The 14,742-nt window shown below is 58.5% G+C and overlaps 1 protein-coding gene across 2 annotated transcripts; it reads left to right on the forward strand.

Annotated features, from left to right (window-relative positions):
- The first annotated feature begins 309 nt into the window (after positions 1-309).
- Positions 310-12,026, forward strand: CCDC124 (coiled-coil domain containing 124). 2 transcript variants are annotated; one of them, XM_054805647.1, is made up of 5 exons: positions 310-475; positions 1,836-2,007; positions 9,194-9,380; positions 9,762-9,876; positions 10,206-12,026. In XM_054805647.1, the coding sequence occupies exons 2-5, from the start codon at positions 1,849-1,851 to the stop codon at positions 10,408-10,410; spliced, it is 666 nt and encodes a 221-aa protein (XP_054661622.1). In that variant the 5' UTR covers positions 310-475; positions 1,836-1,848; the 3' UTR covers positions 10,411-12,026. The 2 variants fall into 2 exon arrangements, with proteins under 2 accessions (XP_054661622.1, XP_054661623.1); XM_054805648.1 differs by having other exon boundaries at positions 455-547.
- Positions 12,027-14,742: the final 2,716 nt, after the last annotated feature.

Here is a 14,742-nt window from a genome sequence, read left to right on the forward strand (position 1 = left end):
AGCCCCGCCCACCCAAGTGACAACGGGCCCCGCCCCAGCCGGATAACAATGGGCCAGGCCCTGCTGAAGCACGCCCACCCGGGTACCAACGGGCTCTGCCCGGGGAAATCCTCCGGGTGACAATGGGCCCCGCCCGCAGGAGCCGCGCCGCCGTCTCGGGGGAGGGGGGCCGCCATCTTTGTGGCGGGCAGGGCAGGCGGGCAGAGTTGTGGGTTCTCCCCCGACCTGCTCGCCGCGCCGTGGGCGCTGCCGTGGGCGCTGCCGTGGGCGCTGCCGTGGGCGCTGCCGTGGGCGGGGGCTGCCGTCCGGCCCGCCGCTCTCCGGCGAGAGCAGGCCGTGCCCTCAGCAAAGATGGCGGCCGCGGGATGCGAGCCTTGACGAACCGCCGGCGTCGCTCGCCCCTCCCCTCCCGCGGGAGCGACCGCGCGCACCGGTGACGCGCAAGGGGCGCGACGGCCGGAGCGGCGGGGACCGGGTAGGAGCGGGCCCGGGCGGCGGGTCCAGGCCTCGGGGCCGGCCTGAGGGGCCGAGACGGGACGGGACGGGGGTGCGGAGGGAACCGGGAGGGAGGGGAAGGGCTGGGAAGGACGGGGCGGCGAGGCCTGGGGGGGAGGGAAGGGGGAAGGGGGGGGCAGGCCTGGGCCCTGGGGGAGGGCAGGGGGCTGGGGGGGCTGAGGGGTGCGGGAGGGGAGGGGGGGGAGCGGAGCTGTCTTTTCTCTGAGCAAACGGGGGGAACAGCCGGGGGGGGGCCCGCCGTGGGAGGGGAGGGCTGGGGGGGCCGGCGGAGGGGAGCTGTGTAGGGCCCCAAGGCGAGGTTCGGGGCTGGGGACGCTGGCACGGAGCAGGGCTCTGCTTACCCTGCCCAGGGGAGGGGTTCGGCCCGGGCAGGTGACAGCCGGCCCCTGGGTGGGCAGCTCGGGGCAGGGGCTGGCTCTGGGTGAGGGACCCGGAGCGGGGCTGGGCCCTGACGGCCGTGGGAGCAGCCCCTGGGGTGGGCGATCCCTGCCCCTCCCACCCGGCGTGGTGCTGTCCCGCGGCCCAGCCCAGGTCGAGCTCTTCAAGAAGGGTCAGCGCACGTATGGGGGAGGAGACGGGATTTAATCCACCCAGGCTTTGGAAAGCTTGGGACTCAAGCAGCCGGCCCTAAGCATCAGCCCCTCTCTGTTGTTTCTTGGTTTGTTTAGCAAATAGTGATTTGCCCCTAAAAGTGAAGGTTTAACGTCCAGAATGTGGTGTCTGCCTGGGCAGCGTGCTGAGGAGAAGGCCCTTTCTTCCTGCCTAGTTAATTCTGAGGCTTCTGTTGTGCCTGGCTTTTAGGACTTTTCCTGCCATGACGGTGTAGGGCGAATTGATACGGCACGTCTGTGCGGTCGTTTATCCAAGTTAAACAGGGCCACGGGGCTGCGTTTCTGTACAGTCAGGGGGTGTGATACAGCGTTTGTGCTGCTTCATCCTGCTCTGCTGGCAGCAGTGAATTCCCCTCGGAGCCTGCCGGTGCAGAACGACAGCACCCGGCTTCGTTTTGACTCAGCAGCAGAGAGCGTTTTGGTTTGCAGGGCCGTGGTGATTTTGACTCGGTACCAGGAACCCAACAGCCCGATTTGTCGTGTTGTCGCAGCATGGGAGGGACTGTCCTGGTGTGGAGTGAGCAGAGTTCCTCCTGGGTGAGCTGAGAGATCGCTCATTCTGTTCTGCCCAGGATCTCGAAATAGTATGAGGCAATAAGAAAAGGGGATTTTTGTGGTGTGAGCTCCAGCTGTTCCTGCTTCCCGGGGCAATGGTGAACCCAAGATCCTGTCCAGGGCAAGGATCTGAACCTCTTTTCTTCTCCTCAGAGCACCTTGAGTGATGCCCAAGAAGTTCCAAGGTGAAAATACCAAGTCGGCTGCTGCCCGCGCGAGGAAAGCTGAGGCAAAGGCAGCAGCCGATGCCAAACGTCAGCAGGAGCTGGAAGATGCCTACTGGAAGGATGAAGACAAACACGTGATGAGGAAGGAACAAAGAAAGGTGAATGGCTAGTCAGGTAGAAGGGTATCTTCTAGCCGGTCCTTTGCTGAGCCCATGAGATCCAGGGTTGCTCAGAAAGGGTCACTTCTCTTCCTCTGCCCCCCCCCCCCCCTCGCTGTCTCTCCACACATCGTCCTGCGCTTAGTTACGGGCAGAAGAGCTGGAGCTAGTGGCTTCTCTGGAAGCTAAAAGAAACTGAGTGTGGGAGTCAGTGTAAGTTTTGATGTGTAATTCAGAAATCTGGTGGATCTTAGAGCTGGCTTCCCGAGGGAGGCAGTAGAAGCTTTATTGTTGGAATCATTTAAAGTTGAATTAAGTGAAAGATCATAGACTCAGCTGTAGGGCTTGATTTTTGACCAAGCAGCTCTTTAGCTTTTTTTCTTTCCTTTTTCTTTCTTAACTTTTCTTTGATTTTTTTTTTTTTTTATATAAGGAAAAAGAAATGATCAGGCTTAAGGGTTACAAAGCCTTTTTTTGTCCTCCCTAACTTGGTGTGCCACACATCAGGACGTGTGTCTCTCAAAAGATTCTCTCTGGTTTGCTCTTACCAGCTTGCTCTGCCCTCGGTGCGCGTTTGCCTCGTTGCTCAATAAACAGAGCACTTTAGTGCTCGTTTCTGGGTTATTTGATTTTTGACATTGTCCTACATCAGCGTTAGACAAATCTATGTTCTGCTTGTGTGGATTTTCTAGAAACAATTGCCGGTGATAACTTAGCTGCCTCTTCTGAAATTATTTCTTTACCCTCATGCTAACCAGACAGGGCTTCTGTTGACAACATAAACGGGATTTGTGGGGTTACTGGGTTTGTGCTGCTCTCTGAGTTCGGTGCTTACTGAACTTTGTGTGTTGCTACTTGAGCACATTGGCCAGGCAGGCAGGATGCCAGCGCGTCCCCGTGACCTTGGCTGCCACGTGCTGTGTACGTCTGCGTGAGTTCACCCCTAATATGTGTCTTGACGTTTGGAATTTGGAGTCCTGTGTGCTGTTTCCCCTCGCGATCCTGTAATGCTGTCTAATTACTTCCTGGAACAAGGACTTATTATTGCTCTACTTAAGACTTGGCCAACAGTGACCTATTTGACTGGGCTTCCAAAACAGGCTCCTGCAGGGAAGGAACCTGGGAGTCTGGAATTGCAAACTGGAAAACCAGTTACTCTATCCCAGAGCCTCAGACCGGGTTTTAGAGAAACCAGTGAGGCGGTTGCCACTCGGCACCTCAGCCAGCCCCTTTCCCTGCGCCAGCATAGCCGTAGTCTCTAGGTCTGAATTTCACCTGAATGCTGTGGGTTTTGTAGTGCATTTGCTTCCCACAGGCTCCCCTGGGGATCTTGCAGCTCACAGCAGCAAAAAATCTCCGCTCAGACAGGGAGCTGTCCTGCCAGAAGGACTCCGAGTCTTATCTGTACCCGCGCAGGGGCTCTTCCTGCTGCTGGACCCTCGCGCAGGCGCTGCTGCAACCTAAGCAAAGGCTGGGGTTTTGTGGAGGTGAGCAGGTGGCCAGCAGATAGGAGCGAGTGGGTTGCTGGGGGAAAATAAATCAGCGAAACCTTCCTTAGCCGCTTCTCCAGTGCGGGAATATCCCCACGGAGAATGGAAGAAGCTGCCTGTGCCTCGTCACCTCCCGGCAGGGAAGGGATGTGTGACTAAGATTGTAAATGACTTCCCATCCCCATCCTAGAGAGGACAGAAACCAAACTTCCCCAGAGAAGTAGCTGTTTCGCGGGTGGTGCTGGTGTGGAAATAGCGCTGCTGTCCGTGGCCATATGCTGCAGGAGGGACTCGTGTCGCTCTCAGCTACAGCACCCGGAGGAGGGGATGGCGGTGCGTGTAGGAGGATGTTCTCAGCACCTCGCAGTCAGCGCTGAACGGCTCTTCCCAGCTCTTCCCCGGCTTTCCGGGCGATGGCAGTAACACGTTAATGGCGTTGCAGCGCACCCGCGCAGCACCTCTGAATTCCTGCACCGCCAGCAGGCAGGAGTGGCTGAAAGCCTTCAGGATGTGCTGAGACCGAACCCTGCACACCCCTTTTAATCCCTTTTTTTGCCCGTAGATGATCACCGGAACCTCGGTGAAATAAATGAGAGCGCAGAGCTCTGTGTTCCGGGGTTTGGTGGTTCTGCCTGGTGATCTGGGGGTCTCGCTGACAGGGCAGCAACGCACGTCAGCATTAATGTTTGGGTGTAGGGAAACTTAATGTTCAAAATGCAGTGCCTGCTGTCGTGAGATTCGCTGTCACCAGATGACTGTCCTGTTGTTTGCTTTTGCTGCGTTTTGGGGTTTCTTTAAACGCCGCCCCCGCTCTGAGAGCGACCTTCGGAGCTGATTTCTGCTGACAGACGATGACACTCATTTGGTGGCTCCGTGATGCATAAAGGAACATCTGAGCTAATATCACCAGCCTGCAGTGTGTGTGTTCCTCCTCTGGCACTTCAGCACAAGTCATAGCTTGTTACCTTTCCCTGGAGAGCACAAAATCTACATCCTTCTTGCTGGAAGACTCAGAGTTTTACCTAGGTAACCGTTTTTCTTTTAACATTTGGGTGTTTTCATCCTTTCTGTCCCTTCCCATGCGAAGTTATGCTGCAGCTCAGAGCGCGGCGCTCCTCACCAGCCTGATCGCAGTGTGGTTTTCTCCATGCAATTAGCTAAAGTGTGTCTGGTGGTGGAACAGCCGCGGACGCGTGTGCATCCTGGGGGAAGCTGCGGGCAGGCTTGGAAGGGTGACAAACCATTAAATCGGCTGGAGTGTTACGGGAAGAAGGGACCAGTGGAGTATCTGTCAAGGGCAGAGGTCTCGCAGCCAGAGTCAGACCTTCTTTTCTCTGGCGACCTTGGGTTTAGCTGCTTTGTGCCCTGCAGGTACGTGCAGGAAGATGTCGCTGGCTGGGACCGCTGCTGGAGCTGAGATGTCCGCTGGAAGGACGCAGCCGAATTCTCAATCTCCTTCAAAAAGTCCTGCTGGAGCTGTCTGGCTGAGGGAGGACAAGCCCTTTTCCCCGTTCAGGCTGTGTTTTGCCTGGACTCTGTGAGTGCCTGTGTGCCAGGAAAGCAGTTCCTCCTCGTTCAGCAGCGGCTCAGAGCCCCTTGGCACCCTTCTCTCTGCCTGGCGTGTCCTGGCATCGGCAGCACCGTCCTGCGGAGCTCTCTCCCGCGGCTTCGCTCGGTGGCAATGGCAAAGGGAGGGCGTGCAGATGGCGTGGGAGCGAGGAGACACTTTATACTTGTATGCGAAGGGTCTGGGGAAAGATTCAAGTTAAACGCAGGGCAAGTACTTGTGCTAGAAGAGCGCAGATAGCGCACGAGGGAGCAGTGACTTTTTTTGGTGCGAGTTTTATGCCTTTCTTGTTCCCGTTAGCCTCGATCACGGGGTGCAGGCCAGCAGGTTCGTGTACCAACAGATCCCAGCTGCAGTGGTATTGCAGGCAGGCAAGTGGTGACTTTCTCTTCCTCCTCTCCTCTGATTCAGTGCAGAATTACTCAGCTGTGAGCACCAGCTCTTACTCAGATAAAACGCAAGACAGGTCAAATGACTGTTCTTCCCTCTTTGGAGGACGTCTGCATGGTACCGGGTATGTGATACTGAAATCTGATGGCTTGAACGAGCAGAGATGTAGTGGAGAGAGACCTGACGATGCCAGGACGGGGTTTAGACCCCAGAACCAACTTCCTCAGGCTCCGGTATCCCTTCCATGCTTGCTTAGACCGCCTGTGAGCAACGCAAGGAGCCCGTTTGATCCCGTCTCAAAGCTCTGTGTACCTCAGAGAGCCCAGTGAGCACTTAGACGTACTCCAGGTCGGTTTTGCCCCACTCACTTTCTGACTGCGTCATTTTTTTTTTTTTTGCATTGCTTTGCCCTTCCGCCATGCAAGAAGCAGCGTGCTTCGCCAGGCTCTCCCACCTTCCTCGGGGCATCACGCTAAGAGGTTGATTGGGAGTGCTGCTGCTTCAATTGACTGCTTGCTCTCAAAGCCATGCGCGTGAGACCTTGTTCTCCTCCTGTCTGGCAGGTGGGAAGCTGTTCTGAAAGCTAATGAATTGTTCCTTGCTCAGGTAGTTCTCCGCAAAGCTGGAAACTTGGGTTTTGACACACAAATCCTTGGCAACGGAAGGGTCCAGCTAAAGAAATCTCACCCCCTGCTCCTCCTAGCGCCCTGCAGAGTGCAGCAATGTCGAGGGAGAAGATTATTCATTTCCTTTCCAGTTTTCTAATAGCTTTGCAGTACGCTTCACTTAGACAAATCCAAGCCTCTCTTTCATCAGGACATTTAAGCTGATTCATAAAGGATTAGTTTCTTTTGGCCCAACCTGAGAAAACTCTCCAAAAATGACAGCTTCAGGCCCCTTGGGCTTTGGGATCGGCAAGCAGGCGGCTCGGAGCTGCTGCTTTTGAACCCTGCAGAAGGTGCAGAGCAGACCCGAACGTGACGGGCCGCTGGGGAAACCTGAGCGTGTAGATCTTGTGGGTCTTGTGACAAATTAGTAACAGTGCTGGCTTATTTACTTTCCACAAATAGAAACTCAATTGTAAATGCCAGAGAGCAGGGAGTAGCTTACCCCGGCAGTTGGGGGAGAAGAGTAACTGGAGGTCCCCTGCAGCACGTGGTGCGGGAAGAAGGCCCTGCACCCTGCTTGTGCCTCTGTTTCCCCTTTGTTAAGTGTATGTGTCCTCTTTGGAGAGTTTTGTTCGAAAGGGGCTAACGGCAGCAGAGCGTTATCCTTGGATTTCTGCTCTGTCAGAGTGTCGTCGGCCCATCTGGGGCTGCGTGGGGTGAGGCTGCTGAGCTAGCTGCCTTGTAGGACAGTTCCCTTTCTGTAATGAGCAGGGGTAAAAGATAATCTTCTCTAACTATAAATAACATTTCTGTTCCGAAATGTCTTGCTCCCTTCCCTTAGGTCATTAGTACTTGTGTATCCCTCGTTATCTGTCTCCTGAATTATTCAGGCCACAGCTGTGCCTGGAGCCTTGCTGAGGTGCTCACCGTGCCAGCACCCTCTCTGGGTTACCTTGTCCAGTCACCCCCGAGCTCCAGGGATGGGACGAGCGGTGTGGGGACCCTTTCTTTGCACCAGCCCACGTTCTAGGCACGCTGCTTCTCTTGCGCATGCTTTGCATCTAATTAAATGGCTTACTCTCTCTGACTGCTGGACCTCCAGTGATTTCTGTGGCCCTCCTGTTTTGGCACATTAATCTCTCCAGTTTTGGGATTTCTCCTGCATTCTTCCTTAAAACCCGCCTGATGCTCAAGCAGGGTCTGGTGGCTGAGCCAGAGATCCCACCCGGAGCTGTGCTGAGGGTGGGCAAAGCACCACAGTTGCTTTTGCTCAGGTATAGCCCTGTGTATAAATTTTTAGGGAAGGAAAGACAGTCTTCCCCTTCCTCTCATGACAACCTTCCTGTTGCAGCAGCGGCCAAAATCCCTCCTAATCTGGGAGACCGAGTACATTTGTTTACTCAACCTTTACTAGAAGAAGGAGAGGCCTGACAGGAAAGCAGCGGGCAGGGAAAGCCGATGTCTTAAATAAATGAGTTTGCACTTTGAAATCATGCACGGTCCAGTTGCCGGGGCATTGTGTCTCAAGGCACTGGCACTAAGCGCTTAATGACCAAGAATTTGAAGACTGCCAGTTGTAATAAAGGCTTCATCCCTCTAATGGGTTTTTTCCCATCCTTGGCCCCAGCTGCTTGGAGTGGAGCTAGGCGAGGCTTCCCTTCCCTTCCCTTCCCTTCCCTTCCCTTCCCTTCCCTTCCCTTCCCTTCCCTTCCCTTCCCTTCCCTTCCCTTCCCTTCCCTTCCCTTCCCTTCCCTTCCCTTCCCTTCCCTTCCCTTCCCTTCCCTTCCCTTCCCTTCCCTTCCCTTCCCTTCCCCCTTCCCTTCCCTTCCCTTCCCTTCCCTTCCCTTCCCTTCCCTTCCCTTCCCTTCCCTTCCCTTCCCTTCCCTTCCCTTCCCTTCCCTTCCCTTCCCTTCCCTTCCCTTCCCTTCCCTTCCCTTCCCTTCCCTTCCCTTCCCGGTTGAAAGGCCTGGTCCTGGCTGCGCTTGACAGAAGGGGCAGCAGCCTGAGGGCATGTTTTGATTCAGCATTTGTGGGCTTTGATTCTGTGTTTTGATGGGTTTTTCTTTAAACTCTTGAGCCGTGGAGCGACTTAATGTTTTGGGGTTGGGGTTTTTGGGGGTTTTGTTGTTGTTTTGTTTCATAGAGTCTCAAAGCCCAGCCTTGCTTACCGTCTCTGGAGTGGGCCCTACCCCAACGTATGTAATTCTGCTCCTACTCCTTGAACACCGCTGAAGACGGCAGGTTGCGTTACTGCTGAGGTGGTTTTGCTGCACAACTGCCTTCGAGTAAACTCGTTCCATTAATGCTCGATCAGTTCCTTGTGCCATCCCTGTGAATAATGGATGAGAGCCGCAATTAAGTGTCCGTGTAACTAACCTAAATACAAACTGCTTTGCAGCATGTGACGCTGCCCCAGACAGAGATGTTTGCTTGTTGGTTCTTTCTTTTTGCCAGACCTTACAGGTTTGGGGAGGGGAAAAAAATAAACTCGAAGTCCAAGTGCTGAAAGCCCCTCAGGGCCTGTTGCCTGGTCTTGTCACTCTCTTCCCTGGGCCTTGGAGGGCAAAGTGGCTCTTAAACTCCTTCTGGAGCACTTTAAAATTACTGCAAGAGCTGTGTTGCTTGTTGGATTGGGTCTCACCGCCTGCCCTGGCTCTTAGGAAGACCGTGAGCCAGACCTGAGGACAAATTCAGCCTCTTGACTGGCTTGTCTTGAACAACTGCTGAACTTTCAACCTCCGACCACTTATTAAAATTAAAGTGGAAAACTTAATCTGATTGTCAGCAGGTCCTGGCTGGTACCTCCCACTCCTTCTCGACAGCGGGGTTGTGTTTCGCAGTGCTGACATCACGGGAAGCCAGCACATGGTTGCAGATGTGGCAGAGACAGGGGAAATTATTATTCTGAAAGGATGGGCCAGGTTATCGCTGTCTCGCTGGAGGTCGGGGCGGGGGAACCAGTCAATGTTTCTTCTGATACGGTGAGGTCAGCGCTGCGTTAGCTACAGAAGTGAGGTGCCTGTTCCTGCCCAAGTGGGGTTCCCTGCTCCCATAAGGGAGAGTTTGATCCCTCTGCCTCTGGTGCTGCGGAGGGTAAGGGTGGAGGTGACCTGATCCTTCCTCCCTTGCAGGAAGAGAGGGAGAAGCGGCGGCTGGAGCAGCTGGAGCGCAAGAAGGAGCTGCAGCGCCTGCTGGAGGAGGAAGACTCGAAGCTGAAAGGGAAGTCACCCAAGCAAGTCACTCCGGGCAAAGTCACCAGGGCCCAGATCGAGGAGACGATCAGAAAAGAGCAGCAGCAGCAGGAGAATGCAGATACAGGTTTGTGGTGCCATAGAAAGGCCCAGAGAGCCATGGGGGGCTGGGGAGAGGGAAGGGGGCTGTTCCTTCTTCACCTACTGTCGCTGAAGGACAAGACGTTTGGAAAGCAAGAGCTGCCTGCAGCTATTGTGTGCTGCATGCTTTGCCGTGGCTGTGTCTAACACCCAAATGGGGGGAAAAAAGAAACCCCCCATCACCTTGAGGTGGAGAAACAGAGCTGCAGAGTAGGCACTCTTACCTTCCAGGACTGGGACCGAACTCTGCCTGAGTTTTCTCAGCACTTTCTTCAGAGTGCTTTGGAAAAGACTGTGCCTCTTCTGAGGGTTCTGCACAGGCCGGATTTGATGTTAACGGTTCTCCCTTCCCCCCCTCCCTGTGCAGTGGAGAAGGAGAAGACTCACTTGGAGGTTCCCTTGGAAGAGAACATCAACAGAAGGGTACTGGAGGAAGGATCGGTGGAGGCCAGGACGATTGAAGATGCCATTGCTGTCCTCAGGTACGTGGCCATATCATAGCGGTGCTCTCCTTTGAAGGTGTCACCTTCTTTATGAGAGGTTCTTGCAGGCACTCCCTTCCCCAGAACTGGCTTCTTTCTGCGCTTTGGCTATGACTTTCTGTCTTGACAGCAAGAACAGGACACGTCCCCTGCCCTGTTGTTCTTTGGAGAGTATTTCAAGTGGGTAGGGGAAGTATCACGGGGTTTTTCTGCTTTATCACCCACGTTATTCCGTGCGCACTTGGTTGCGCTGACAGGGGATCAGAGCGGCTGGTGCCTGCAGGGAGGTGTCTCTGATACGTGTCTCTCTCCGAATTCCCTCCCGGCAGCGTTGCCAATGATCTGGACCGGCACCCCGAGCGCCGGATGAAAGCTGCCTTCACGGCTTTTGAAGAGGTCAATCTACCACGCCTGAAGCAAGAGAACCCCAACATGCGCCTGTCCCAGCTCAAGCAGCTCCTCAAGAAGGAGTGGATGAAGTCTCCAGAAAACCCCATGAACCAGAGGCACAAAGCTTACAACAGCCAAAAGTAGAACTTAGAGCTGATCGTCCCCCACGGACAGTGGGCTGGAGCCACAGGGCTCTGCTTGGATGAAAATAAGAGACACAAGAAACCCTCTCCTTTTGTTTCCTTTCCCTGTCCCCACTTTCTGTCTTTCTCTGTTCTTGGATTTAAGATAAGCACGAGGTGAAGACGGCCTGTCCCTCCCGACGTGCTCACCCCTCTGCAGGCAGCTGGTACAGAGCAACCCAGACAGACTAACACTACCTTCATGCTTCCAAATTTGGTTGTTATCTTACAAAAAAGCTACTAACTCGCTTCCAGACCTTCAGCACGGGCAGCAGTTTGTGAGGTGTGATGTCAGAGCTGCCTGCTGAGGTAGGGGATGCTGGCTAGCACCGCGCGTTAACCCGCTCACAGCCCAGACCTGCGTTCATCCCTGTCTCTACTGTGGCTGCACCGCACCCTCGTGCTCTGCAGGGTGAATTTTTGCATCTGTCACGAGGAAGGTGCCTGCCCTCATGTCGTCCTCGGTGCTGGGACGTCCCCAAAGAGATTCCAGACTGGGATCGCTGTTGGCCCTGCCTGCTGCCGGCCACCTCTCGCCTCCTGATCTCGACTGGCGGTGCATCAGACAGGGAGGAGGAACCCCAATGGGAGCAGAAGCTCTGTTGTGGGGAAGAGAGAAAATAACCTTCCGTCTTCAATACAAGAAATAACAGCGCAGCGTGGTTCCTGCCTTCTCTGCGCAGGACACTGGTGCCGGACTTCTCTGTGTGACTTTCCTGGTGGCCTTGCCCAGAGCCTTACACACTGCTGGTGGGACAGGAGGGTTCCTGGAGGGGCTGCAACCCCGCGCTACCCAACAACTGCCCCAGGAAGGGAAGCTGCTGCCTCTCCTATTGCTTCTTTCCCCGCCTGCTCTCGGGCTCAGGCAAGAAGGTGCTCTGTGGGCCCATGGAAGGGGACACGAGACTGTCGGGCTCAGCAGCTTCCCCCGCCGCTGGACCGAAGGCACTGGCCTGGCTGTGTCGCCTCTGCTCCCCTCGGCCGCAGCCCCACGGTCTGTCCGCTGGTCCAGGCCGGAAGAAATCGGTGAGCTCCCGCAGCCATGGCAGAGTCCTGCCCCTCGCTTCGAGCAGCCACCGGGTTTTCCTCTTTTCCCTTTCCCCTTCCCATCTCTTCTCTCCTTTGGGAGTGAAATTCCTTCCTAAGGTCTAAACCCTTGACCGGGCAGCAGCTCCGTCGCCGTCGGCACTTACCTGTGTGTGTAACCGGGGCTGCCAAACCCAGAGCAGCTCGTGGCTGGTTTGGCATCCCGCCGGGGTTTCATCTGATGGCACTAAACAAAGAGGGTAACGGGCAGCGCGTGCCTGCGAGCAGGCAGGGAGGGTTGCAGAGGCGTTTGCACTTTGGGGGTGAGGGGGGGGGTTTGAGGAGGCGATGCTGTTTTGGGGTTCTCCCCAGCCCTCCCCACCCTGCTTGCAGGTTGAAGGAGCTGGGTCAGCCCCTGCCACTGTGTCCCCCCCCCACACACACACGCTCCCCCGTGCCCAGCCGGTAAAGCCAGGGAGGAATGCACCCCGCGTCTCCCCTTTCTGTGAGAAGTTTGTTGTGTTTGAACCCAATTAAAAATTAAAAAACCAACCCCAACTCCTGTTAACTTGTTGAAGGAATAAAGGCTGGGGGGGAGGAGGGCTGTGATTTCCTGGTTTGCTCTGGGGGGGCTGTGTTTGCCGCGTAAATGGTGGCTAAAAATCCCGCTGCGGTTTGCGTCGTGGTTCCTGCATTGGGGAATTCGGGGGGGGGGGACCCTTCGTGCCTCCCCCCCAGCAGGCTGGGGGGTGTGCGTGGCTCCGCTGCGGCCCTGGAGGAGGCTGCAGGCAGCTGCCCTGCCCTTGCCTGTGACTGACGCGGGCGAAGCCCACTACCTGCCCTGCCTGCGCCCTGCCTGCGCCCTGCCCGCCCCTCCTCGATGCTGAAATAAGGAGCCCACGTGAGTGTTTCCCCAACCCGCGTCCCTGGGCTGACCCCCCCCCCCCCCGTTCCCCCCCATCCCTGTGTCCCCCAGGCTGCAGGGCTGTCCCCCCCCTCCTCCCTGGGGGCCTGTGTGTCCCCCCCTCCCCATGGCGCAGAGGCCTTCGGCTCCTGCACAGCCCTGGCTTTGTGCAGCAGAGCCCACCCTCCTCCTCCTCCTCCTCCTCCTCCTCCTCCTCCTCCTCCTCCTCCTCCTCCTCGCACTGCGGCACTGCCGTGGTGCCCCCCCGGGGGGGCCGCGTGGGATATTCTGGCAGTGACTGCACGGGGGGGCTGGGGGGGGGGTGTGGAAGGGGCTAAAGGGTGGCTGCCCCCCCCCCCAATTCAGGGAAGGGATCCCCCGGTGCAAGGGAGGGGTTATTGGGGGAACCCCTCCAGTGCAGGGTGGGGGTTCCCCGGTTGTAGAGAGGGGATCAATGGGGGGAATCCCTCGGGGGGGACACAGGCCGCCCCAGTGCAAGTGCGGGGTTAATGGGGGGGACCCCCCCCCCATTGCAGAGGCGCGTGTGGGGGAATCCCGCGGTGCAGGAAGGGATCCCGGGGCACGGGAAGGGTTAACGGGGGAACACCCCCCCGCTGCAGGGTGGGGGGGCGCGGTTTCCCCCTCCCCCCCTCAGCGAAGTGGCTACCGGGGGGTCCGTGCCCGCCGCGGGGGGGTTTCCCGGCACCGGGGGGGGCCGGGCGCGGTGGAGAGGGGAGGGATTCCCTGCCCCGCCCCCCCGGGATTCCCCCTCCCTCTCCGTTCCCCCCCCCCCACACACACACTGTGCGGGGGGGGCCGCGCTCGCGCCGTGCACAGCCCGGGGGGGGCGGGGTTACCATGGCAACGGGCTGCTCCGCTGCGGGGGCGGGGGAACCCGCGGGGGGGGGGGGGGCGGTCACGCGGGCCCGGGATCCTCGCAACGCCCGCGCAGCCGCGCAGGGCTTACACCGGGCATCCCCCCCCGCGGCCCCCCCTGCACGGGCATCCCCCCCCCCCTGCACCGGGCATCCCCCCCCGGCACCGGGCATCCCCCCCCCCCCGGCACCGGGCAGCCCCTCCCCGCGCACCGTGCACACCCTCTGCAGAATGCACGCTCTGCACCATGCCCCCCCCCATCCCCAGCTCTCTGCACACCCCCTGCACCACGCAGCCCCCCCGCTTCATGCACCCCCCCGCCCCTGCACCCCCCCCCCCGCCCCTGCACCACGCACCGCCCCTGCACCATGCAACCCTCCGGGCACCGCCGTGCCTGCCCCCCCGCCCCGCACGCCACACCCCCCCGCAGCATGCACCCCCCTGCACCCCCCTGCACACACACTGCAGCACCGTGCACGTAGCACACCCCCTGCACGGAGCTATGCGTGCACCCCCTGCGCCCCTCCCTGCACACACACACACAAAGCCGTGCACGCAACCCCTTGCATGCACACTCACAACCACGTATTTACCCCCTGCACGCAACACAAAGCACACTGTGCACGCGCACGCCTACACGCTGCAACCCCTATAGCCCGGCACTGTACACACGCGGCCCTGCGCACGTCCCTGTGCATGCACACCCAGCCCTGCGCCTCCCACACCCCTGTGCACGCTCCCTGTCCCCACACCCCGCTGTGCACACCCCACCGTGCTTTGTTCAATGCACAACCACAGCCCCTGTGCCCTCCTCACCCGCAGCCCCTGTGCAAAGGCGCGCACACGCTCGCACGCCCTCCCCAGCACAGGGTGCTTGCACACGCGTGTGCCCTGCTGCCCCAGGGAGGCCCCGCTGCTGCCCGCAGTTCTCTGACTTGACAAAGGGAGCGCGGGGGGAGGCTGCAGGCAGGTGGGCAGCGCCCGCAGCCCCCCCCACTGCTGCCCACCCTGCCCACACCCCGCTGCCCGCACGCCCACCGCAGCCTGCCAAGCGTGGGTGCGATGCACGCCACATCTGGGGGCCTGCTCAGAGACGCCACCCTGATCCCCCCCCCCGCCCGGCCCTGGGGGGTCCCGGTTCCCCACCGGTGGCAATCGCATCCCCAGGAGCTGCACACCAGCCGTGGGGGCCCGCGGTCCCCGTGCCGCCCTGGGTGCTGGGTCCTGCTCACGCACCCGTGCCAGGCCGGCCGCGCGGCTGCTTTCGGTGCAAGCGGGGGGCTACTGAGGGCACCGCGGCCGGGTCAGAGCCAGCGCGGCTCCAGGGTGCCCCGGCTGGAGCGATGCTGGGCACCGGGGAGGGAAAAGCACGGTGGTGGCGTGGGTGCCCGGGGAGCTGCGGGGCGGGTGATCGCCCACGTCCCCGCAGATGTGGCAATTAAAGTGGGGGAGCCGGCAGGCGGCTAAATTTAGCTGCAGACAATAGCT

This window comes from Grus americana, chromosome 28 (genome assembly GCF_028858705.1).
Source record: "Grus americana isolate bGruAme1 chromosome 28, bGruAme1.mat, whole genome shotgun sequence".
In the NCBI taxonomy this organism is placed as follows: Eukaryota; Metazoa; Chordata; class Aves; order Gruiformes; family Gruidae; genus Grus; species Grus americana.

Coding starts and splice junctions, on each gene's coding strand:
- CCDC124 (XM_054805647.1), top strand. CDS start 1,849: ATGCCCAAGAAGTTCCAAGGTGAAAATACCAAGTCGGCTGCTGCCCGC. Junction 2,008..9,193: donor TGAGGAAGGAACAAAGAAAG/GTGAATGGCTAG, acceptor CCTCCCTTGCAG/GAAGAGAGGGAGAAGCGGCG. Junction 9,381..9,761: donor GCAGGAGAATGCAGATACAG/GTTTGTGGTGCC, acceptor CTCCCTGTGCAG/TGGAGAAGGAGAAGACTCAC.